General features: G+C 37.7%; 1 protein-coding gene and 1 long non-coding RNA gene across 2 annotated transcripts; both read right to left on the bottom strand.

The window, feature by feature from the left end:
- Positions 1-5,408: 5,408 nt before the first annotated feature.
- Positions 5,409-14,033, bottom strand: gzf1 (GDNF-inducible zinc finger protein 1). Its single transcript, XM_030128299.1, has 8 exons — positions 13,946-14,033; positions 12,120-13,099; positions 10,943-11,126; positions 10,660-10,829; positions 10,443-10,537; positions 9,201-9,368; positions 8,415-8,572; positions 5,409-6,707 (listed from the first exon to the last, which is right to left on the bottom strand). Exons 2-8 carry the CDS (start codon positions 13,082-13,084, stop codon positions 5,907-5,909), a joined length of 2,541 nt encoding a protein of 846 aa, XP_029984159.1. The 5' UTR covers positions 13,085-13,099; positions 13,946-14,033; the 3' UTR covers positions 5,409-5,906.
- Positions 14,034-17,709: 3,676 nt separating this feature from the next.
- Positions 17,710-19,396, bottom strand: LOC115414649 (uncharacterized). Its single transcript, XR_003934691.1, has 2 exons — positions 18,812-19,396; positions 17,710-18,664 (listed from the first exon to the last, which is right to left on the bottom strand). It is a non-coding gene; the product is annotated as an uncharacterized LOC115414649 (long non-coding RNA).
- Positions 19,397-19,653: the final 257 nt, after the last annotated feature.

Genomic DNA, 19,653 nt, shown 5'->3' with positions numbered 1-19,653 from the left:
GAAATGATTAAATTTTGGTGGTGATCGGGGGTGGGGGGGCCCACGGGGGGGGGGCCACTGATCAGCCTTGGCGGAGGTCTGTGCTCTCCGAGTGCTTCTAGTTGTCTTTGTTTTAGTGCAAACCCCCCCCCCCCTATTAAATTATGAAAATACTTACTTTTATGAACTATCCAAACAAAAAAATGTGAATAACCTGAAAAAACTGAAATTTCTTAAGAAAAATAAGTGCAATTTTAACAATATTATGCCTCAACTTATCATTTCTACATGTGCATTATGGATGGGATCTACAAAGACACTAAACACTGAGTAAAAGGCAATAAAGAGTTAAAATTGTGCTTAATTTTCTTTAGACATTTCAGATTGTTCATATTTGTTCAGGTTATTCACATTTTATTTACAGGATAGTTTGTAATTGTTAATATTTTCATAATTTAATGTTATTTTTTGCACTAAAACAAAGGCAGATGTTTGAAGTTGTCATTATTTATAGGTATAGTGTAATATTTTTTCACATCGAACCAAGAAGAAAATATGGAGTCATTATTTTTTGTGGGTTATTTTGCTGTTATTATTTGACTATAGATCATATTGGTCTGTATGTGGAACCTGAACGTAAATGAGTTCCACAGCCTTGACTGTGGAATTTTTGCACTTTGCAAATTCATCCTACAGGCCACATTGGAACCTTTGGCGGGCCGCATGTTTGAGACCCCTGCTTTACAGTAAGCCATTTTTAGATATAATCCATATTTCTTATGCAATCATTTGAGTAGATTTTGTCACCATCAATTTATAGGAGGTGTATCTTTTTCTTTTCATCTAGCAGCCACTCCAAGAAATAGGTTTGCTCTGTATATTTTAATCTTCAAATACTGAAATAAAATGTTCAATAACTTTTGATCCATTAATCGTGTCAGTACATTTACATAATTCAGGTGAAATGCAATTTCTCAGATTTTTACTGGCATCAGAAATGTTCAGAAGCTCCATAGTGAACATGGAAACACTGTCATCTTCTGCACCTTTGATTCACCATTAAAACCCATGGAGTTTGATTAATGACAGTGGATGTAGATGCCTGTTTAACACTCAGTTTGACAGATTTAGCTAAAAAGTCAGTCTACAGCTACATGATCAGTAAATTAAATATAGGAAAATAGCTGATTTTCACTAAAACATGCTAAATGCAGAGGATATTGTCATAAATAGCCCAAGGAGGTGACCAAACATACTTTACAGTAAGCCATTTTTAGATATAATCCATATTTCTTATGCAATCATTTGAGTAGATTTTGTTACCATCAACTTATAGGAGGTGTATCTTTTCTTTTCATCCAGTAACTACATCAAGAAATAGGTTTGCTCTGTATATTTTAATCTTCAATGACTTAAATAAAATGTTTAATAACTTCTGATCCACTAATCCTGTCAGTACATTTACATAATTCAGGTGAAATGCAATTTCTCAGATTTTTACTGGTATCAGAAATGTTCAGAAGCTCCACAGTAAATGTGGAAACACTGTCATTTTCTGCAACATTGTTTCACCATTAAAACCCATGGAGTTTGATTAATGACAGTGGATGTAGATGCCTGTTTAACACTCAGTTTGACAGATTTTGCTAAAAAGTCAGTCTACAGCTACGTGATCAGTAAATTAAATATAGGAAAATAGCTGATTTTCACTGAAAAATGCTAAATGCAGAGGATATTGTCATAAATAACTCAAGGAAGCTACCAAACATACTTTACAGTAAGACATTTTTAGATATAATCCATATTTCTTATGCAATCATTTGTGGAGATTTTGTCACCATCAATTTATAGGAGGTGTATCTTTTTCTTTTCATCTAGTAGCCATTCCAAGAAATAGGTTTGCTCTATATATTTTAATCTTCAGATACTGAAATAAAATGTTTAATAACTTTTGATCCATTAATCCTGTCAGTACATTTACATAATTCAGGTGAAATGCAATTTCTCAGATTTTTACTGGTATCAGAAACGTTCAGAAGCTCCATAGTGAACATGGAAACACTGTCATCTTCTACACCTTTGATTCACCAGTAAAACCCATGGGGTTTGATTAATGACAGTGGATGTAGATGCCTGTTTAACACTCAGTTTGACAGATTTTGCTAAAAAGTCAGTCTACAGCTACATGATCGGTAAATTAAATATAGGAAAATAGCTGATTTTCACTGAAAAATGCTAAATGCAGAGGATATTGTCATAAATAACTCAGGAGTAGATTACATTTAGAGAAATAAATAATTGTAGGTCTTTAAGGGTTAATTAGTTACTGACAAAATTAGTGTTGGTATTAGTATTTGTTAAATAAATCATCCCCAAACAGATAAATGTGACATGTTCTTGTTGTACATAAAGTTTTTAACATAAACAGCAGGAGAAATTAAATTAATTAAATTGAATTTGTCATTAATGTGAACATGTCCAAACAAAAGACAAAAATTATTAGATTAAGTTCCACTGGTTAGGAAATATTTGAAAGCAATAAAAAATACTTTAAGCATGTAATATTCCATGGCATTGTGAATTGTAGCCTGTGTCTTCTTCTGAGCGTTTTCTTTTACGGAAATGTTTCTACCATGAGACTGATGCAGAAGGCACAAACACACTGTAAAAATCAAAATCTTACCAAGTGTATTTTTCTCATTTCTAGTCAAATTATCTCATCACACTTAAAATAAGACATAATCACCTAAAGAGTAACTTTTTCAGTGAGATATAAGAACTTGTTTTTAGACAATAGATCTTGAAAATCTTATTTCAAGAAATCTTACCAAGATAATTTTCACTTGTTCCACTGGCAGATTTTTTTTTTTTTTTTTTCTAAATTCAAGATTTATAGAACACGTGAAAATTATCTTGGTAAGATTTCTTGAAATAAGATTTTCAAGATCTATTGTCTGAAAATAAGTTCTTATGTCTCACTTACAAGTTACTCTTTAGGTGATTATGTCTTATTTTAAGTGTGATGAGATATTTTGACTAGAAATGAGAAAAATTTACTTGGTAAGATTTAGATTTTTGCAGTGCATATGCATTCAGGAAATAAACCTCACCATTTCCAAAGGTATGAGCAAATGAGTGCAAGTGTGTGCATATAACCTGGATCTAACCTGACGATTCGGTACGTTTTGTCCTCTTTTGGACAAAACGTACCATCAATAGTAGTAGTAGTAACCTTTGGAATAGCCTGCCCCTCCCAGTAAGAGTGTCCAACATACAACACTTTTAAAACTCACTTAAAACAGTGGCTCCAAGAAAATCAGACATGCACTCATTTTAATCGGCATACATTTCATCACTAGTGTAGAGGTGAATGTATAGGCTAATGCCCCTGTGATCATCCTATGTCTATTTGTTTTTTGTTTATTTGTTTGTTTGGATGATGCCTACGTCATCATTATGTGTATTTTCAAAATTTTTTAATTTATAGCGAACGAGTGATGTATTAATGTTGGCTGTTTCATATTTTTTTCTGTCACCTGCCTAAGGACTGCAGATGAAAAGTCGTTATTTTTACTAATTCTGGCATATTTACATGGGTGTATTTTCTAAATAAATGTGCATAAACCAATAAATAAGAAGAAAAGAAACTTAACCATACCCAAACTACCTTTGTTTGAATTAAATTTTTCATGAAATCAGTGTATATCCTTCTGAGATTTTTTTTTTTTTTTAACCTTTTGTTGTGAGGCTGACCTTCACACATGCACATTCGAAACACTACACACAGCTTCACACTGATTTGAAAAAAAAAAAAAAACAGTCCCAGGGAGAGGAGAATTGTAAAGTTCTGAAGGATTTACTGTAAGCTACTTCATTTACATTCACCGTACGCTATAAATCATCTACAGAGTTGCAAAAAAGCTGGCTGTGGTTCCAAAGGTGTCTGCAGAGCTACTTGAGGATTCACTGGGGTGCCGTTCTGCAGCTGCCAAGATATCACTCTTTTCTTCTTGAACCAGAGGCTGCAGTCTGGCACACACACACGCTCACACAAATACATTAATATTGTCTATGTTGAGACAGGGGACGTTTTACTTAAAATCACTGCAGTTTCCATCCACTGTGCCGGACCGGGTCCAAACTCCAAGTGTCTGATAGTGATTTGTGGGTGAGAAAATGCACTGAGCTGATGTCATGGTTACGTATTGTGTAATGAGACTTAACCCATAAAGGCCCAAACATCCACCACTGAACTAAACTGTCAGTTGATCTAAAATGTTTCATACCAGCTGATCCTTTAATCCTGTCAATACATGTAAATAATTGGTGTAAAATACAGTTTGTCGTCTTTTCGTGGTCATCAGATATGACCCATTTGGACGTTCAGAGGCTCCATAGTGAACGTGGAAACACCATCTTCTACAACATTGATTCACCAGTAAAACCCATGGACTTTGATCAATGATAGTGGTTACAGATGGGTGTTTTAATGTTCAGTTAACGATAGATTTGCTGAAAAAGTAACTTTTTCTTCAGTTTTCTCTATTTTTGATATAATCCTTAACTTTACCATGAGCTTTTATGAACATCTACATCATCAGTGAATTGAATATAAGAAAAACATGATTTACACTGAAAAAAAATGCAAAATACAGAGGATAATATATAATAAATGGTGGTAAATCACTTAAGAAAGGTTAAATAGAGAGAAAATATCATTTGGGAACCGCCACAAAAGTAGCACTGGGTCTTTATGGGTTAAACTTTCCCTTCGTCATCTGTTTGTACAATTGTACATGAAGAGTGTTAAAAATGTATTAAATTAATAAAACTTGTCTTAATTATACCCTGATGATACTGAACAATAAATGTCAAATACTTGATCAGTCCACAAGGAAACAACAGACTAAGACATGTGATAATCCCCAAACACCAGATTAAAACACATATGCATACACTGGTAATGCCAGACAATAAGTAAGGGTTAATGTAGTGACATGATTATTACCCAGATCACCCTGCAGGGGTTCATTTTATGATAAATACTGGCTCGCTGTAAATTCTGCTTATTACGCAAATGCTTACAAATGAAATAATTTGACTTTTTTTTTTTTTTTTTTTTTACATGATTACAATGATTCCAAATTCGACTATTTATATAAAAATGATTTCCCAGGTCTACAATCATCATTTAGCCCCCAGATAATAAATACTAGATTTTAGAACACCATCATTGATCAATCAGAACTAATGGTTGATAAAAGTTGGGTAATAATGAAAGATGCCTGATTCAAGATGTAAAATAATAATAAAATACTGAGATTTCTTATATCTAGATCAGGGGTGTCAAATTCATATTAGTTCAGAGTCCACATTCAGCCCAACATGATCTGAAGTGGGCCAGACCAGTAAAATAATAACATAATAATATATAAATTATGTCAACTCCAAATATTTTATGTCCAACTTCCATGTTTTAGAGTGAAAAAACTTAAATTACATTATGAAAATGTTTACATCTATAAACTGTACTTTAAAAAAATATGCATAACATGAACCATGAACTAAAACGTATTAAGAAAAATAAGTGCAACTTTAACAATATTACGCCTCAGTTTCTCATTTGCACATGTGCATTGTGATAGTTTGAAAACAGAAACGTTTGAATGTAATTTAGCTTTTTCACACTAAAACAAAGACAAAAATTCACAGTTGTTATTATTTATATTTTTTTATGATTGTACTTTACTGATCTGAGCCACTCGAGATTGAATTGGGCTGAATTTGTCTCCTGAAATAAAATGATTTTTAATATCTTTAATGTAATTTTTGCATTTCACAAATTCATTCCATGGGGCAGGCTGGAGCCTTTGAGGGGCCGGTTTTGGCCTGCATGTTTGACACCTGTGATCTAGATGAACCTGTTTCTATTCACATGCCTCTCCTGCAGCCTCTTGGGTTTCCTTTTGCTCTTTAATGATTTTGACTACAGGTGCTTCGTCTTTAACAAACCCCCCGTCAGTGATGATTACAGTCTGAATATCGGGGGGCAAGATATCAGTCTCAGGTGTTGCTTTGGCATCTGACTCTGCAGCCAAAACAGTCTGTGTAGCAACAGCCTCCAGGACTGATGTTGTGCAAACAGCTGTGGTCTGTGAGCCCGATGCCAACGTGCCGACGGAGACGGGGACGGAAAGGGTGGGCAGGGCCACGGCGCTGGAGGAGGCTTCAGACGACAGCGGTATGTGGTGAGCCACAGACACGGGCAGAGAGAAGGGGATGGTAGAACCGTCCAAGGACAGCACGCTGGTCCCGGTGCCGTCGGTGGTCACGATGGGCTGGATCTGGGTCCCGGGTGGCATGTCGGTGTGGATGACCGTGAGTCCGCCCAGAGCGCCATGACTGACCAGAGCAATGGTGCCGTGACTGGTCCAGTCGGACGGGACGGTGACCTGCTCAGCTGCCACCACGATGGAGTCGGACTGGGTTTTGCTAGTAGTCGCTGCACTCGCTGCATCCGATGCACCCGCCGCACTCGCCACGCTCACCGCACTTGCTGCACCCGCCACACTCGCCGCAGCAGCACTTTTTTTCTTAGTGGTGCTCTTCTTCTCCCCAGCTCCTGCTTTCTCCGTCTTACTCTTAGCTGGAGCTTTGGCCGGTTTGTCTTCCACATTTCCCTTCAGCACCACCAAGTACGTCTTCCATGGAGCGTCTGAATCATGAATCTGAAGTTAAAAGGACACTGTGTTAGTTTTATACCAGCAATATAAACTACAACTAGGTGTAAAAAAATATTAAAACAATGGCAATTTTCAGAGCACAGTAACTAATTACAAATACAACGAATAATGTAACATGAATGAAAACAAAATGAGTAAAAATCAGTGCTGTGTTTACTAATTGTCCAAGGTGTACTAGGATAAAAAAGATGGAGATAGTAGACCCCTGAACCTGTAGATCACATCCATGTTAAATAATTTCACTATGTTGTCAATACACTAAAAGAAACCTATATGTGTTTAATATGAATTCACTAACCCTTAAAAACATGGCTGGATGGATGTGGAAGTTACTGGTGGAGTGGACGTGATATCAGTGTCAGACTATGTATGAACAAATGAACAATGAAAATAATGTAAATATCAAATCTGAAGTTACGACACCTCCATACATGAAATTAAATAAATACAAGCTCTCAGCTGTGAATTATCTTTTAAATCTATAAGAAATTTATCAGTTGCCGTTCATAGATATTGTTTTGCAATGTGAGTGTGGCTTTTTTTCCCAGACCAATCTCCCAGTGGTAGAGAATCACCGTCACCAATGGGAATCCATAACGTCTTCAAGGAGGACCGAGTTATAGTGGAGACCTACTTTGTGTAGAATGTTCATGGAATGTGGTTTTTGAAAAACAGGTGCAGACACACATTCATAAAGACAGATGAACCAGACTGCAATACTTTTGTAGGGCGATGGTAAAAAAAGGAAAACTAGTCCAGTCCTCAAAATATAAATAGGATTAATGTCCCTGTATCTCATTGGCATGTTCTATCAAGAATCAGTAACAACTTGAATTTGCGAGGTTGTCAGGTTCTGCCGCTATGAGTCCAGTGGTCATGATGCAGATCAATCTCCCAACAGTGGGTGGTACTTTCACTGGAGGATAACCCAACAAATATGAAAGTCCATATATGACTTCCTATCAGTGCTCATTAGTAACTATAATGATATCTGTAATCATTTCCATGTTACTAAAGCCAAATTTGTTATTTTTCAGAAATTCGTCAAAAATTCAAAACTCGAAATTTCTCAGAACTGTGAACAAACTATGTAGACATTGTCCCAAGGAAGCTACATTTAAAATTTGGAATGAATCCAAATTAGTAGTTTCAGGGAGAAGATTGTTGAAATGTAGACATTGGTGACCTTGAGTTTGACCCTTCAATGTCACTCAAGGTCAAAGGTCACAGACCCAAATGAAAGTCCATATATGACTTCCTACTAATGCTTGATATCTCTAAACATTTCCATGTTATAAACCATCAAAATATGGCCTATTATAAGTAAAGGCAATGTTTAGTATTTCAAATATTTTTCAAAAAAATCAAACTCTCTCAAAACAAATCAAATACTTGTATAATTGTTACATGACTAAAACTAAACTGAAATACTAACCAAAATGAAAAGTAATGAAAACTGAAAACCTATAATAAGTGGTGTGACGGATATGATGATGTTTCATCAAATGCATAAAATATCTTTTGTGTATAGACTGTTGTAGTAAACAGACTCACTGATTCCAGTCCTAATACTCTTGGCACTGATACCTCTCTTCATGGCCTGTGCCTTTTCCTTGTTATCAGTCTAATTTTATCCATGTGGGACCCATATACAGAATGCAGTCTTGGTCGACTAAAGTAAACATTGCTTACCATAGTGTGCCTGCGAAGGGTAGATTTGTCTGTGAAGGTACGTGTACACAAGCCACACATGTAAGGCTTTTCTCCTGTGTGAATCCGCTGGTGCCTCTGCAGGGCGTTGAGCTGGGTGAACTGCTTCTCACAGTATTTACAGCCATAAGGACGCTCACCTTATCAAAGACACAGCAAGCACACAAGTCAACCAGAGAATAAAAAATACAGTTTACAAAAAGAAGCACAATAGGACAGAGGGTTCACACACATTTTTTAAGGTCAAATTCAAGCACTTTTCCAGCACTTTAAAGGGTTGTTTTCAAATTTTAATTTTCTTTTCCTTTTAATCACAATGGTGGACATTGTATTATGCTATAAACATGTAAAATTATGTTTCACAATAGCAAAAAGTTTAGAAATTAAAGGAGAACACAAAGTTTTATCCAAAAAAAGGGAAGTCACTTGGCATTCTTCAGACATATTCACACCGAGACAAAGATTAAGAAAAAAAAATGTACCTGGAGTTGACCTGAGAACACCCACTAATTTTCTTTTTTGACATAAAGTTTAATTTTTCAATATGTATCACCTCTCTGTAAGTCACTTTGCCTTGCCATCTAACCTGGCAGAGTTAATATTAAAAATAAATAAACAAATCATATCACAGAGTTATAAGGGCAAGCACTTTCAAGAACTTTGACAGCATTGAAATTTAATCATTTTAAGGATTTCAAGCACCCGTATGAACCCTGAGGACAACTAGTTACTGGGTTATAAAAGTCGACTAGTCCTCCAAACTCATACCTGTATGTACTTTTAAGTGCTGATTGAGGGAGTTCCTCTGAGCGAAGCCTCGGCCACACTCTTCACACTTAAAAGGTCTGGACCCAGTGTGGATGTTCGAGTGGTGTCGTAGGTATTCTTTTGATGCAAAGCTTTTTCCACAGGCCTCACACATGAAGGGTTTCTCTCCTGAAAACAGCAAAAGTCCAGCAGGCTTATATCAACTGGACATAGGCTTTAAATAATAATACTGAAGTTCTGTACAGGACTGAGTCAAAAAATACTTGTAATGTGACTAAAACTAAACTGAAATAGAAAAACAATAACACTGAAATACTAAACTAAATAAAAAGTAATGAAAATTTTAAACCTATAATAATTGGTTTGATGGATATGAGGTTGTTTCACAGTAGGGCTGCATGATATTGGCAAAACTTGCGATAGGCGATATGGATGTACAGCACTGCAATAACGATAATATTGCAATATTTCTTGTTCACCTAAAAAAATATCAATTTCATCTACTAAGAAAAATGTTCCTTAATGTTAAAATGAGCCAACTGTATGCTGACTCAATTATTTACAATTTAAGACAAAATACTACAACAATCAGTTACAAAATTCTGTTCAAGAACCTGGTGATGCTTCTACCGTAGACCTTCAGACACAAACATAGTCAAATATTTTGTCATTTTATTCACATATAACAATGTGTAAATGACATGGATGTATTTCATAATAACAAAGGTGCCAGAGTACCGCTATGCAAGAGCGTTAACAAAACATTATTCCATGGCTTGCCTGGTTTGGTAAATACTGCATATAAAAATAAAATCTTTAAATATAAGTGTTCAGGCCTTGCCCAAAGTTGTACTCTGAAAATACTCACGTTTTCAACATTAATAACATGTAAATTTGCATTCAACCAGCAGCAGTAGCATTACTTCAATGTTTTTGCCGGAAAAACTAGTATGTTAGAGACGTAGAGAAAACCACTGTGGTACCCCATGGTGTGGAAAACAGAAAGTTAATGAAAAAATAAATAAATAAATAAATTATTGCACGTCTTGCGATATAAATATTGCACACTCCATTATCGTGATAACAGTATTTTATTGATATATTATGCAGCTCTATTTCACAGTATGGTTAACTTGACCAAATGTATATAATATCTTTTGTGTATAGACTATTGTAGTAGCCAAACTCACTGATTCCAGTCCCAGCAAATAATAATTGTGAGGTTCTGCATATGACTCTTACCTGTGTGTGATCTCTTGTGATAGGCCAACATGTGCTTTTGATTGAAGCGTGAATCACACTGATCACATGCAAATGGCTTTTCTCCGGTATGAATCCTGCACATAGGGAAATGCATAGGTTACATGTTAAAGAAAAAGAGAAAAAATAAACACCTTAGGCTTTTCCGTGTACAATCATGCCTGTGTGCTGTCATCATTCACCACCGGGAGTTCATTACCTGCTGTGCATCTTCAGAGCAGAGTTCTGAGTAAACCTAGCCCCACACTCAGCGCACTCATAAGGCTTTGTACCTGTGTGGATTCTCTTATGCAACATCAGCGCAGCTTTGGAGCTGAGTAGCTTTCCACAGTCAGAGCAGACATTATACATATAGTTCTTTTCATGTACCTGAAACAACACAAGTAATCATGTGTCTTTAGTGATTACTTTTCTGCTTGTTATTTTACACTGTACTGTATTCCCTCTGAGGTATACTGTGTTTAGACTCTGTCACTTTTCACCTGTTTTTGATGTCGAACAACATCCTTCTTTCGTTTGAAGGTCTTTGGGCAGTTGTCGCAGGCATGAAGCCTCTCCGTGCTGTGGACGTGCTTTTCATGAGTGTTCAGGTTGCTACGGTTGGCAAAGGTTTGCTGGCAGGTCTCACAGCGATAGATGACTTCAGCTTGCACTCCATGGTATGTACTGGTGAGAAAAACAGAAGGAAGCACATCAGAGAATTTCACAGCTCCAGCTTTAGGGGTGAGATAGCTTAGAATAATACAGTAGTGCTTTCATAAGTATGAGAACTGGTTGCTATTATAGTTGATTTAATAATAAACTTGATCCCTTTTCTTTGAGTGGACATTTCACCTTCTCTGAGCACTGAGCTTTTTGAACATTTCAGAGAATGAGATATGACTGAAATGATATATTATATTCTATATGACTACTGCAAATGATGTATTATGTACGAGTACTGGCCTTATCAGTGCAGTGGGGCTGTTGAAACATACTGGTTTTATCATCTACCAACTGTTTTGTGTTGTGTTCAGTCAACCAATAAACACTTTCATTCACTGTATAATACTTATTGCAATTTCCCAGAAATAACAATGCGTCATTTTCACCTCAACTGTTTTGTCAAACCAGTAGTCTACAAACCACAACATATTATTTATTCTTACACAAACCAGAACAGTTGCAAACTCTCACAGAAGCTGATAAACTAAATGCTAGGTTTTTTTCTTTAAATTTCTATCAAAATACATAATACTTAATTTTTGCTCAATGAAATTATCTAAATGACTGCCCTTTATATGCAATAGCTAATTCGATTCTGCCAACCTCATATCAGATTAAAAACTGTGTTGCACACAAAAGTGCAGGTTCACAATCAGGTCAATCTCCAAAGCACCTAATAAAACACATGAAGCCATGGCAGAGGTGACTGGGGAACTATAAGGTAAAACCAAAGTCCCATTAGATGACTCACATTTTCCACCATAATTACTATGCTGACATGTGAACAGTGCACTTTAACACTACAGAAGAAAATGATAAAAGAAAAAAAAAAAAAACAGCTGTGCATGGATCACCATACAAGGTATTAATAAGACCCTGCCAAAATGTGCTTTCTGATGACCTTTCTGCAGTCATACACAATAAAGAAACCCTATTTCAAGGTGGATTTCCTACCTGATGTGCTTCAAATAGCTTCTTTCATAGTGGAAGGTCCGCTGGCACTTGTTACACTGGAACTGAGCTTTGGAGGTTCTTTTGACTGTCTCCATAGATTCTTCCTCATTTTCCTCCTCCATCTCTTCCTCTCCTTCCCCCTCACCTCCCAGCGCCAAGAACAAAGGGTCCTCTGGATCATCACAGCGCTCGTTGTCCTTATTTTCCCATTCATCCTCCTCTGAGGCTGTCATGTCCACTGTCCTAGCTCCTTTCTCTGGTTCAGCCTCAGGTGCAGCCCAGTCTTCTCTCTCCTCTGTGTTTTCAGTTGTATTCAAACCTGTCGTCTGAGGGACTTCATGTTCAACTAGCTTAAGTTTTACTTTTCCTCCTGGCTGTCTTTCATTTTTTGCGTTATCTATGTCTTTTAATCGTTCTGAGCTATTGTTCTCAGTGCTCTCTGGAGACATCTTCTCCTTTTGTTTTAGGCTTTTACGCTGTTTCTTCCCTTTGAGACTCTGTGCATTTTCAGAATCATGTAAATTATCTGTATCTACAACATTTGATGAAGCTGATTTATTTTTACGTTTTTGCAGAACACCAGCACTCATGGTCTCACTACAAACGTCAGAAAGATCCTTGCAGTCCAAAAATTGGGCCATAGCGTGAACATCGCCAATCTTATCTGAGTGAACCTGCACTTTACCGGTGTACACAAACTCCAGAAACTTGGAGAAGTCAGAAGAGTGCATATTTGATAGTAGTACTTTATCCTGGGCTGCACACTGAGAGAGGAGAATCTTTTTAAAGTAGCCACTGGATGCAGCCAGCATCACCTGGTGGGCCTTAAAGTCCTGCACCTCTCCTTCATAATCCACCTGCACTGTGACATCACTCAGATGTCCCTCAAGCCTCAGCTGCTGCAGGGAGGCCAAAATGCTTTCAGGATGAGACTTAGAGGTGAGCTGGACCTCTCTGACACCCATTATTCATTTGTGGCACTGAAAAAAAAATTGAAATGTTCGTGAAATTACAAGACTGACATAGAACAACACTTTATTGATCCCACAACAGGGAAATTCAGTGTTCAAGGCCGCAACAGAATAAAGTGCAAGAAAAAATGTGCATGTGTAAAGATAGAGCAAAAGACAAACAATATAAAAATAATAATAGTAGTAAGTAATTAAACTCTATAGGCTATAAATATCTTTACATTTTACATAGATTGTAGCATTGGGATTCAATCAGAACGTGACATTTTAGTTTATTACGTTTAAAATCTGCTGCTGCTGACTAAAAGAAAATGTAATCCATGACATGTACCATACACATACTGTCCATCCTTTGCAACATATCCACAATGCACTATAATAGAAACTACAATACTGAATGTAGTCATATATAGCAAAAGTATTTTATACAGACAGATATATATAGATTGTATATAAATGATTAATCCATGGTCCTAGTTTTATTAGGCTTCATATATCATTTGTACTGCCATGTTTTCATTTCCACTCAAACATATATTAGGTTTAGTACTTATGAGTTACTTCCAAGTGAGTTAAAATAGTTTCTAACAAAATATTCAGGTTTTAACTGTAATGTAACAATAGCTATAGGTATATTTCGGTTTTTATTAACATCATGTTCTCTGTTACCCACCTGCTAACATTAGCATCACAGACACATCTACTAGCCTGCTAGTTAGGCTAACTAGTACTGTAAACCACACACAAATGACAAGTATACCATAACACAAGTTTATTGAACACCTCAGTAAACGGCGTGTTGGTGATCAGCTGTAGTCCAGATAACTACACTAAATGCGAAACAAGTTTTCTTACCGTAAGGTCGGTAAAATGGCAGCCCTTCACAATCTGCGGCAGAGGGTGTTTCCTGTAGAATCGCTCTCGAGACGGCTCCTATATTTTCACTAGACAACATCCGGTGCCGGTGTGGCAGATCCAAGATCAGTTCTTATTTAAGCGTCGCTTTTGAGGCTCCGTATTACGGCCTACAATGGCTGGTTCTGGATCAGATTTCTAGGTGGCTGGTTTATAGACTAAAAGCGACAGGAAAATGACCTGCAATTCACTGAAATATTTATACACAGTGCTAAACTAATTTAGCTGCCCGAAAATTCAGTGGCATACTAAACTATTTATTTATTCTTTACTCAGCTTTTTGCTTTACTACACTTTACACTATTTCAATAAACAAACGACTGTTATTGCCATCATATCACGTTTCCAAGCAACAGTTTGTGTCTTTTATTATTTATGCAGTGAAATTATTCTGTGTTATCATTATTATTTCTTTCGTTTGATACTGAAATATGACTTTATAAATTAGAGTATTTGACAGTTACTGCTACATTGTTAAATGCAATACTGCCCTTCACCCTCCTGGGGGCGCCATTGTACAAAAAAGATACAGCAGCTTCTTAGGAATTATTACAGTTATGAATTGAAAAATATTCAATGTGCAGTAAAATATATTACACCTTTTTTGGTCATTTTATGTCTTCTTCATTGTTGTATGATTCAAGTGGACTACACTCTTTGAAGTAGATCTACCCACATAAGCTTTAAAATACAACTGTTGCTACTACTCTGCTGTTTGTGAGTGAGAATGGTTGCAAAAGGAAAAGCCTCCAACAAAAGCCACCAAGCTGAGAGAATGAGTATATTAATTTATGTTCAGACAGACATAAATCATATACAGAGTTGCAAAAAAAAAACCATGCTGTCATTCCTGAGGTGTCTGGAAAGCTACTTGGAGATTCACTAGGGTGCTGTTCTGCAGCTGCCATGGATTTTTCTCTTTTTTTTATAGTTCCACAGGAAATCCATATACCTTACATTTGTCTTAATGAATTCTGCAAGCTAGCAATCTATGCTGTTCTGGTGACTCATGCTCCTCTCTGGACCAAAGCTGTGCAGAGTCTGAACTGGAACACTGTGTTCGCCTGTCTTTCATTACATCCACTGCCACACACACAAAGAATGTGGGCCATTTTCTTACCTTGAATCGTCTTTATATTGAAGGGGAATGGGACTGGTATAACACACAGCATCTGCACATGTTATTATTTGTAACAGTATGCAAATGGACATCAAAAGCAATTTCACAGATATAATGTGATGCAGCCTAAGAAGAAAATAATTATATCCACAGTTAAAGGGAATTATGAATTAACATGTGCATATTAAATAGACTTGTTATAGCCTACAGATGAATAATGTGGCACTATCTGAGGAAAGAAGTCTTTATGTTTATCGGATGCTCTACAAAGAGTTCACCTACATTTTACACATATATTGTACAGATGACAGCGATGTTAGTGGCAAATATCAAACCTGTTTGAGCTCAGGGTTTGTGGTTTGTGTTTGTGTTGTCACAGGATGCTTTGTCAGACTGAAGATATGGCAGGGAAACAGACTTGAGGTTTCTACATGCCCTCACTGGTTTACATGTGTAATTAAGGGGATGAACATCTGTTGTATCACTCAGACAACAAAAGGTCAAACACTCATTTCAAAACTATGTCATTTTAATTTAGTTTCAGTCATAACACCAGCTAACTTTTAGAATGACTCCAGGGCATTTTATATTGAGCTGAGGACAGACAAACTGGATGTTGTGTGACTAAAAGTCAAGGGTTCAGATGTTGCCTGTCCACTCTAACATCTGGCGCACTTGGTAGCCAGCTGTACCTCCAGGTTGTCCAGTAACAAATTAAATTCCCATAGATACATCATCAGGTTGTCAGGGAAGAGGATAAGGTGCAGAAATGCTCACTGAAAGGTGATGGGCTCAGCAAACAAAACATTCTGCCGGCGTTGGTTCATGTTTGCTTTGCTATGGGTAGACTCCTCCACACGACCGAAAATATCAGCACTGACGTTCCACAGTGCACAAACAACATGACAAAATGTGCACTGTATGAGAGAAGAAGCAAATCTCAAAGCCAAGGACAATTTTAATTTGAGGCTACAGAGCATACACAGTAGAATTGAACAGTTTAGCGGTGATGGTTGTGTCCGGGCTCGGTTTGTGTACTGGAGTTACACACAAACACTTTAATTTAGATGCAGTGAGGGTAAGTCACTCAGTCGGTGTCCTTGCAAGACCTCTGTATAGCTTCTTCACTTGGCTCACTCATAATACCAGCAGATGAACTGAACCAGTCATGGTAAACACCAGAACATTACATGGAAGTGCAGACGATGGTGGTCCAAGAATAACCGCAGTATTCTCTTTGTGCTTGCCCAAATAACCACACAGCCGATGCCAGACCGACCAAAAAACAGATCCAAGTCAGTATTCTGTGGTGACCTTCTTTTCCCCTCCAGCCATTCTACTCAGTAAACAGAAATATGTTTCATAGATTAATTTGTTTTTATCATTTTTGACTTGTATTTCAACAGACATCATATTCTTTTAATCAATGAAACATTCATATTTTGCTTTCCTTCCTGGATTAACTAATTTTTTGCAGATTTTTCTAGAGTGGTTTTAGTTGTTTTAGGGCATGGACTTCAATCTCCACCCTTATTTATGTAAGGAAAAATTGGGCAGGAGTCAAATATTGTACATGTTTGTGAAGTCCCGTCAAGGCCAAGGTTACTTTGCCAGGATATACACAGCAGCCCAGACCTGTCTCTGGTAGTCTCTCCTCAGTTAAACCTCCCTTCCCCATTCTCCCTCCTCTGTTCCTTTATTAGTGGCTCGATGCCACACCACAGGCAGTCTGTCCAGAAAAAAGCTGAAGCTCTAAAACCTCAAAGTAAGATCAGGACATAGACAAGCAATGATTCACAAAAATTGCAAAAGACTCATGGTGCCATAATGAAATGCTCTTCTTCTTGGCTAAGGCTGATGAGAAATGATAGTTTCTGCAAAAGGACCAGCAGATGGAAGTTTGGCCTATGTTTGAGATTTAATAGGTTATATGCAACTGGTTACCCTGTCTAACTGTATTTATTAATAAATTCATCAAAGGACATTTAAAAGAAGAAAAGCAGACATTTCATCAAACACTATGCAGCAATGTTGGAACATTTTCTGATTTTATAAAGAAAATACTGTTGAATTTCCAGTGCTTAAAAGTGCTGTCCAACAACATGACCACCCACATTGACAGGGTTGACTTGGATATTCTACAAAGATGTGTTTTATTAAAATGCAACCCAAACTACAATTCCTGATATATTTTGTTCTCAGTAACTTTCTGTTGCAATAATGTATTTTATAATATAATTATTGTTAGATGTACCTGGTTACTTTTGAAAAGGACACTATTTAAAGGGTCAACATGCAGGTTTTGTTCACGCTTGTGTGCTCATGTGAAGTTTGTTGACGTTTGCCAACCCCATTGCTTTCCTGAGGACTGTCTTGTTTCCCTACAATAGCAGCTAGTCCTCTGATTTCTGTGTAGAGCCCTCAGGTTATTTTTGTCACCAAATCCTCAAGCTTACTCCTGAGTGCATCATTGGTCCTGTATAGTGTTAACAGTGTGTAACACTAGCCACTGTTATCTTATGGGGTTAGCTAATGTCAATAAACAACAGGTTATTGCAGGTTCAACGCAGACTCCAACACAAACTTAAATTTATACATTGGAACTTTAATGTATTTACATGCAGCGAAAAATGTTCTAAACTTTCATTACAGTGTATTACACAAAACAACCTCACCTACATTAAATATAAAAGCACATTTAAAATGCAAAAAAATAATAATCTGTGAATGGGATCTGATCTCTTCCCTTTAAATCAGCTCCATTTCACCAAACAAAGATGTTTTTCTTTTTGTGTCTGCCTGGTTTAGAAAAGACTTTCCTTTCATTGATGAAAAGATATACGGCATTCAGAGATGAAATTACTTTCCAAATGGCCACTGACTCACCATCTCTATTCCCAGTGCTATCTCACACTCACTCTCCCTCCTTCTCCCCCTCTCCTCCTTCACTCGTCCTTGTGAATGTTCTATCTATTGTAACTGTATACAGCACTTAGCACTTCAGACAGCAGACAAACCAGCTCAAGGACAACCTCCCACTCTTGCGATGCTCATAAATAGACTATTTGTCCAGGCTTACCAATCACCTTACCCACAGAGCCTGTGTGGGTGCTTGTGGACAATGTGTAGCTTGCACCAAAATAGATCTCCACTGCTGCTGTGTGAGGGCGGACTCAGGCCTCCAAACCTGCATTGAGTGAGACCACTTTGCATAGGAAAAAAGGGACTGTTGTGTCTTTGAAAATGAACAATAATGACTCACAAAGTCTATCCGTTTATAATGTGTGATTTTCTCCATCCTTTTGCAATCTGGAGCACTAAAACAGGTGGTATCACCTCCGCAGAGTTTCCCAGAATGCAGCGCTTGCTCCGACTGAGTGGGACATGACCGTCAGCACATTCCTGGAGAGCTGGATCCCCAGAAGCAACAATTCCTCCTTCCTCTCTTCCCTCCCTTCCTTCCTGCCGCCCTCGTGTCCTCTCCTTTGCTTCCGTGGATTGCATCACTCGTCTGCCTCCTGGCCTCCTCTTCTCGGACCCTTTAATCACATATGGCACACACAGACACACACACACACACACACACAGACACACACACACACAGACACACAGAAGTAAATGTGTGCACACAATTGCAGACACACACAACCATTGTGGGCAGAAGGCACCCTTGTCAGTCCTCATACTGGTTTTGTGGCTCCAGTTGGAATTTTATGGTTGGTTTGAGCGGAGGATTCTGGAGGCTTTCCAGCTGCCCTCCAAAGACTCCGCTCTTCTCTCCATCTCTTTGTTCCTTCTCTTCAGCTTTCCTCTCTTTTTCTTTTCCTCCCCTCTTTCCTCCCCCCTCCCTGCTTCACCCATTCACCCTCAAGGTCAGAAATATCCTGTGGTTTAGGTTTGATCCCCTTGGATATGCCCTAGCTCTGTCTGTCTCTCCCTTCCTTTCTATCCCTCTCATGCTCGCTCAGACTTACACACATACTCTTATTGTAAGCACTGCACTACTCCAAGCATTCCTGTACAGGAAACACATGCCGGGATCAGCATAGGCGGGTCTGTGTGCCGTGCTTCGACACACACACACTGTCTTCCACCGGGGTCAGCAGTCTCTCCTAACATGTAAAAGCGAGAAGTAAAAAATAGTCATAGTCCTCTGAGCCGAAGCTGTCATCCCTGAAGACCTAAACTAGATAAATCCAGTGCTTCAGTGACAGTAAATAAAAGATCCTTGACTTCTTTCCATGGAGTCACGGTGGAGGGACTGCAGGTTAACCCTGTTCCTCTGGGTTCACCTATTCTCCGAGTTGTGTAACATGGCAGAGATCCAGCACTTGTGCAATAACAGGGGCCTTGGCCGGCTGAAAGAACGCCAGTTCAACCAGTCATCCTTTCATATCCGCCGGTTAATGGAGGAAAACAAAATCTTGCCCAATTAAAGCCTTGATCCAGAATCTCTCGAGTGAGAATCATTCATGGTCATGAATGATCTGTAAAAGGTTTTCCACTGGAACATTTTGCCATAGAGGAA

This window comes from Sphaeramia orbicularis, chromosome 24 (genome assembly GCF_902148855.1).
Source record: "Sphaeramia orbicularis chromosome 24, fSphaOr1.1, whole genome shotgun sequence".
NCBI classification, from domain to species: Eukaryota; Metazoa; Chordata; class Actinopteri; order Kurtiformes; family Apogonidae; genus Sphaeramia; species Sphaeramia orbicularis.
This window is presented reverse-complemented; position numbering and strand designations above follow the sequence as displayed.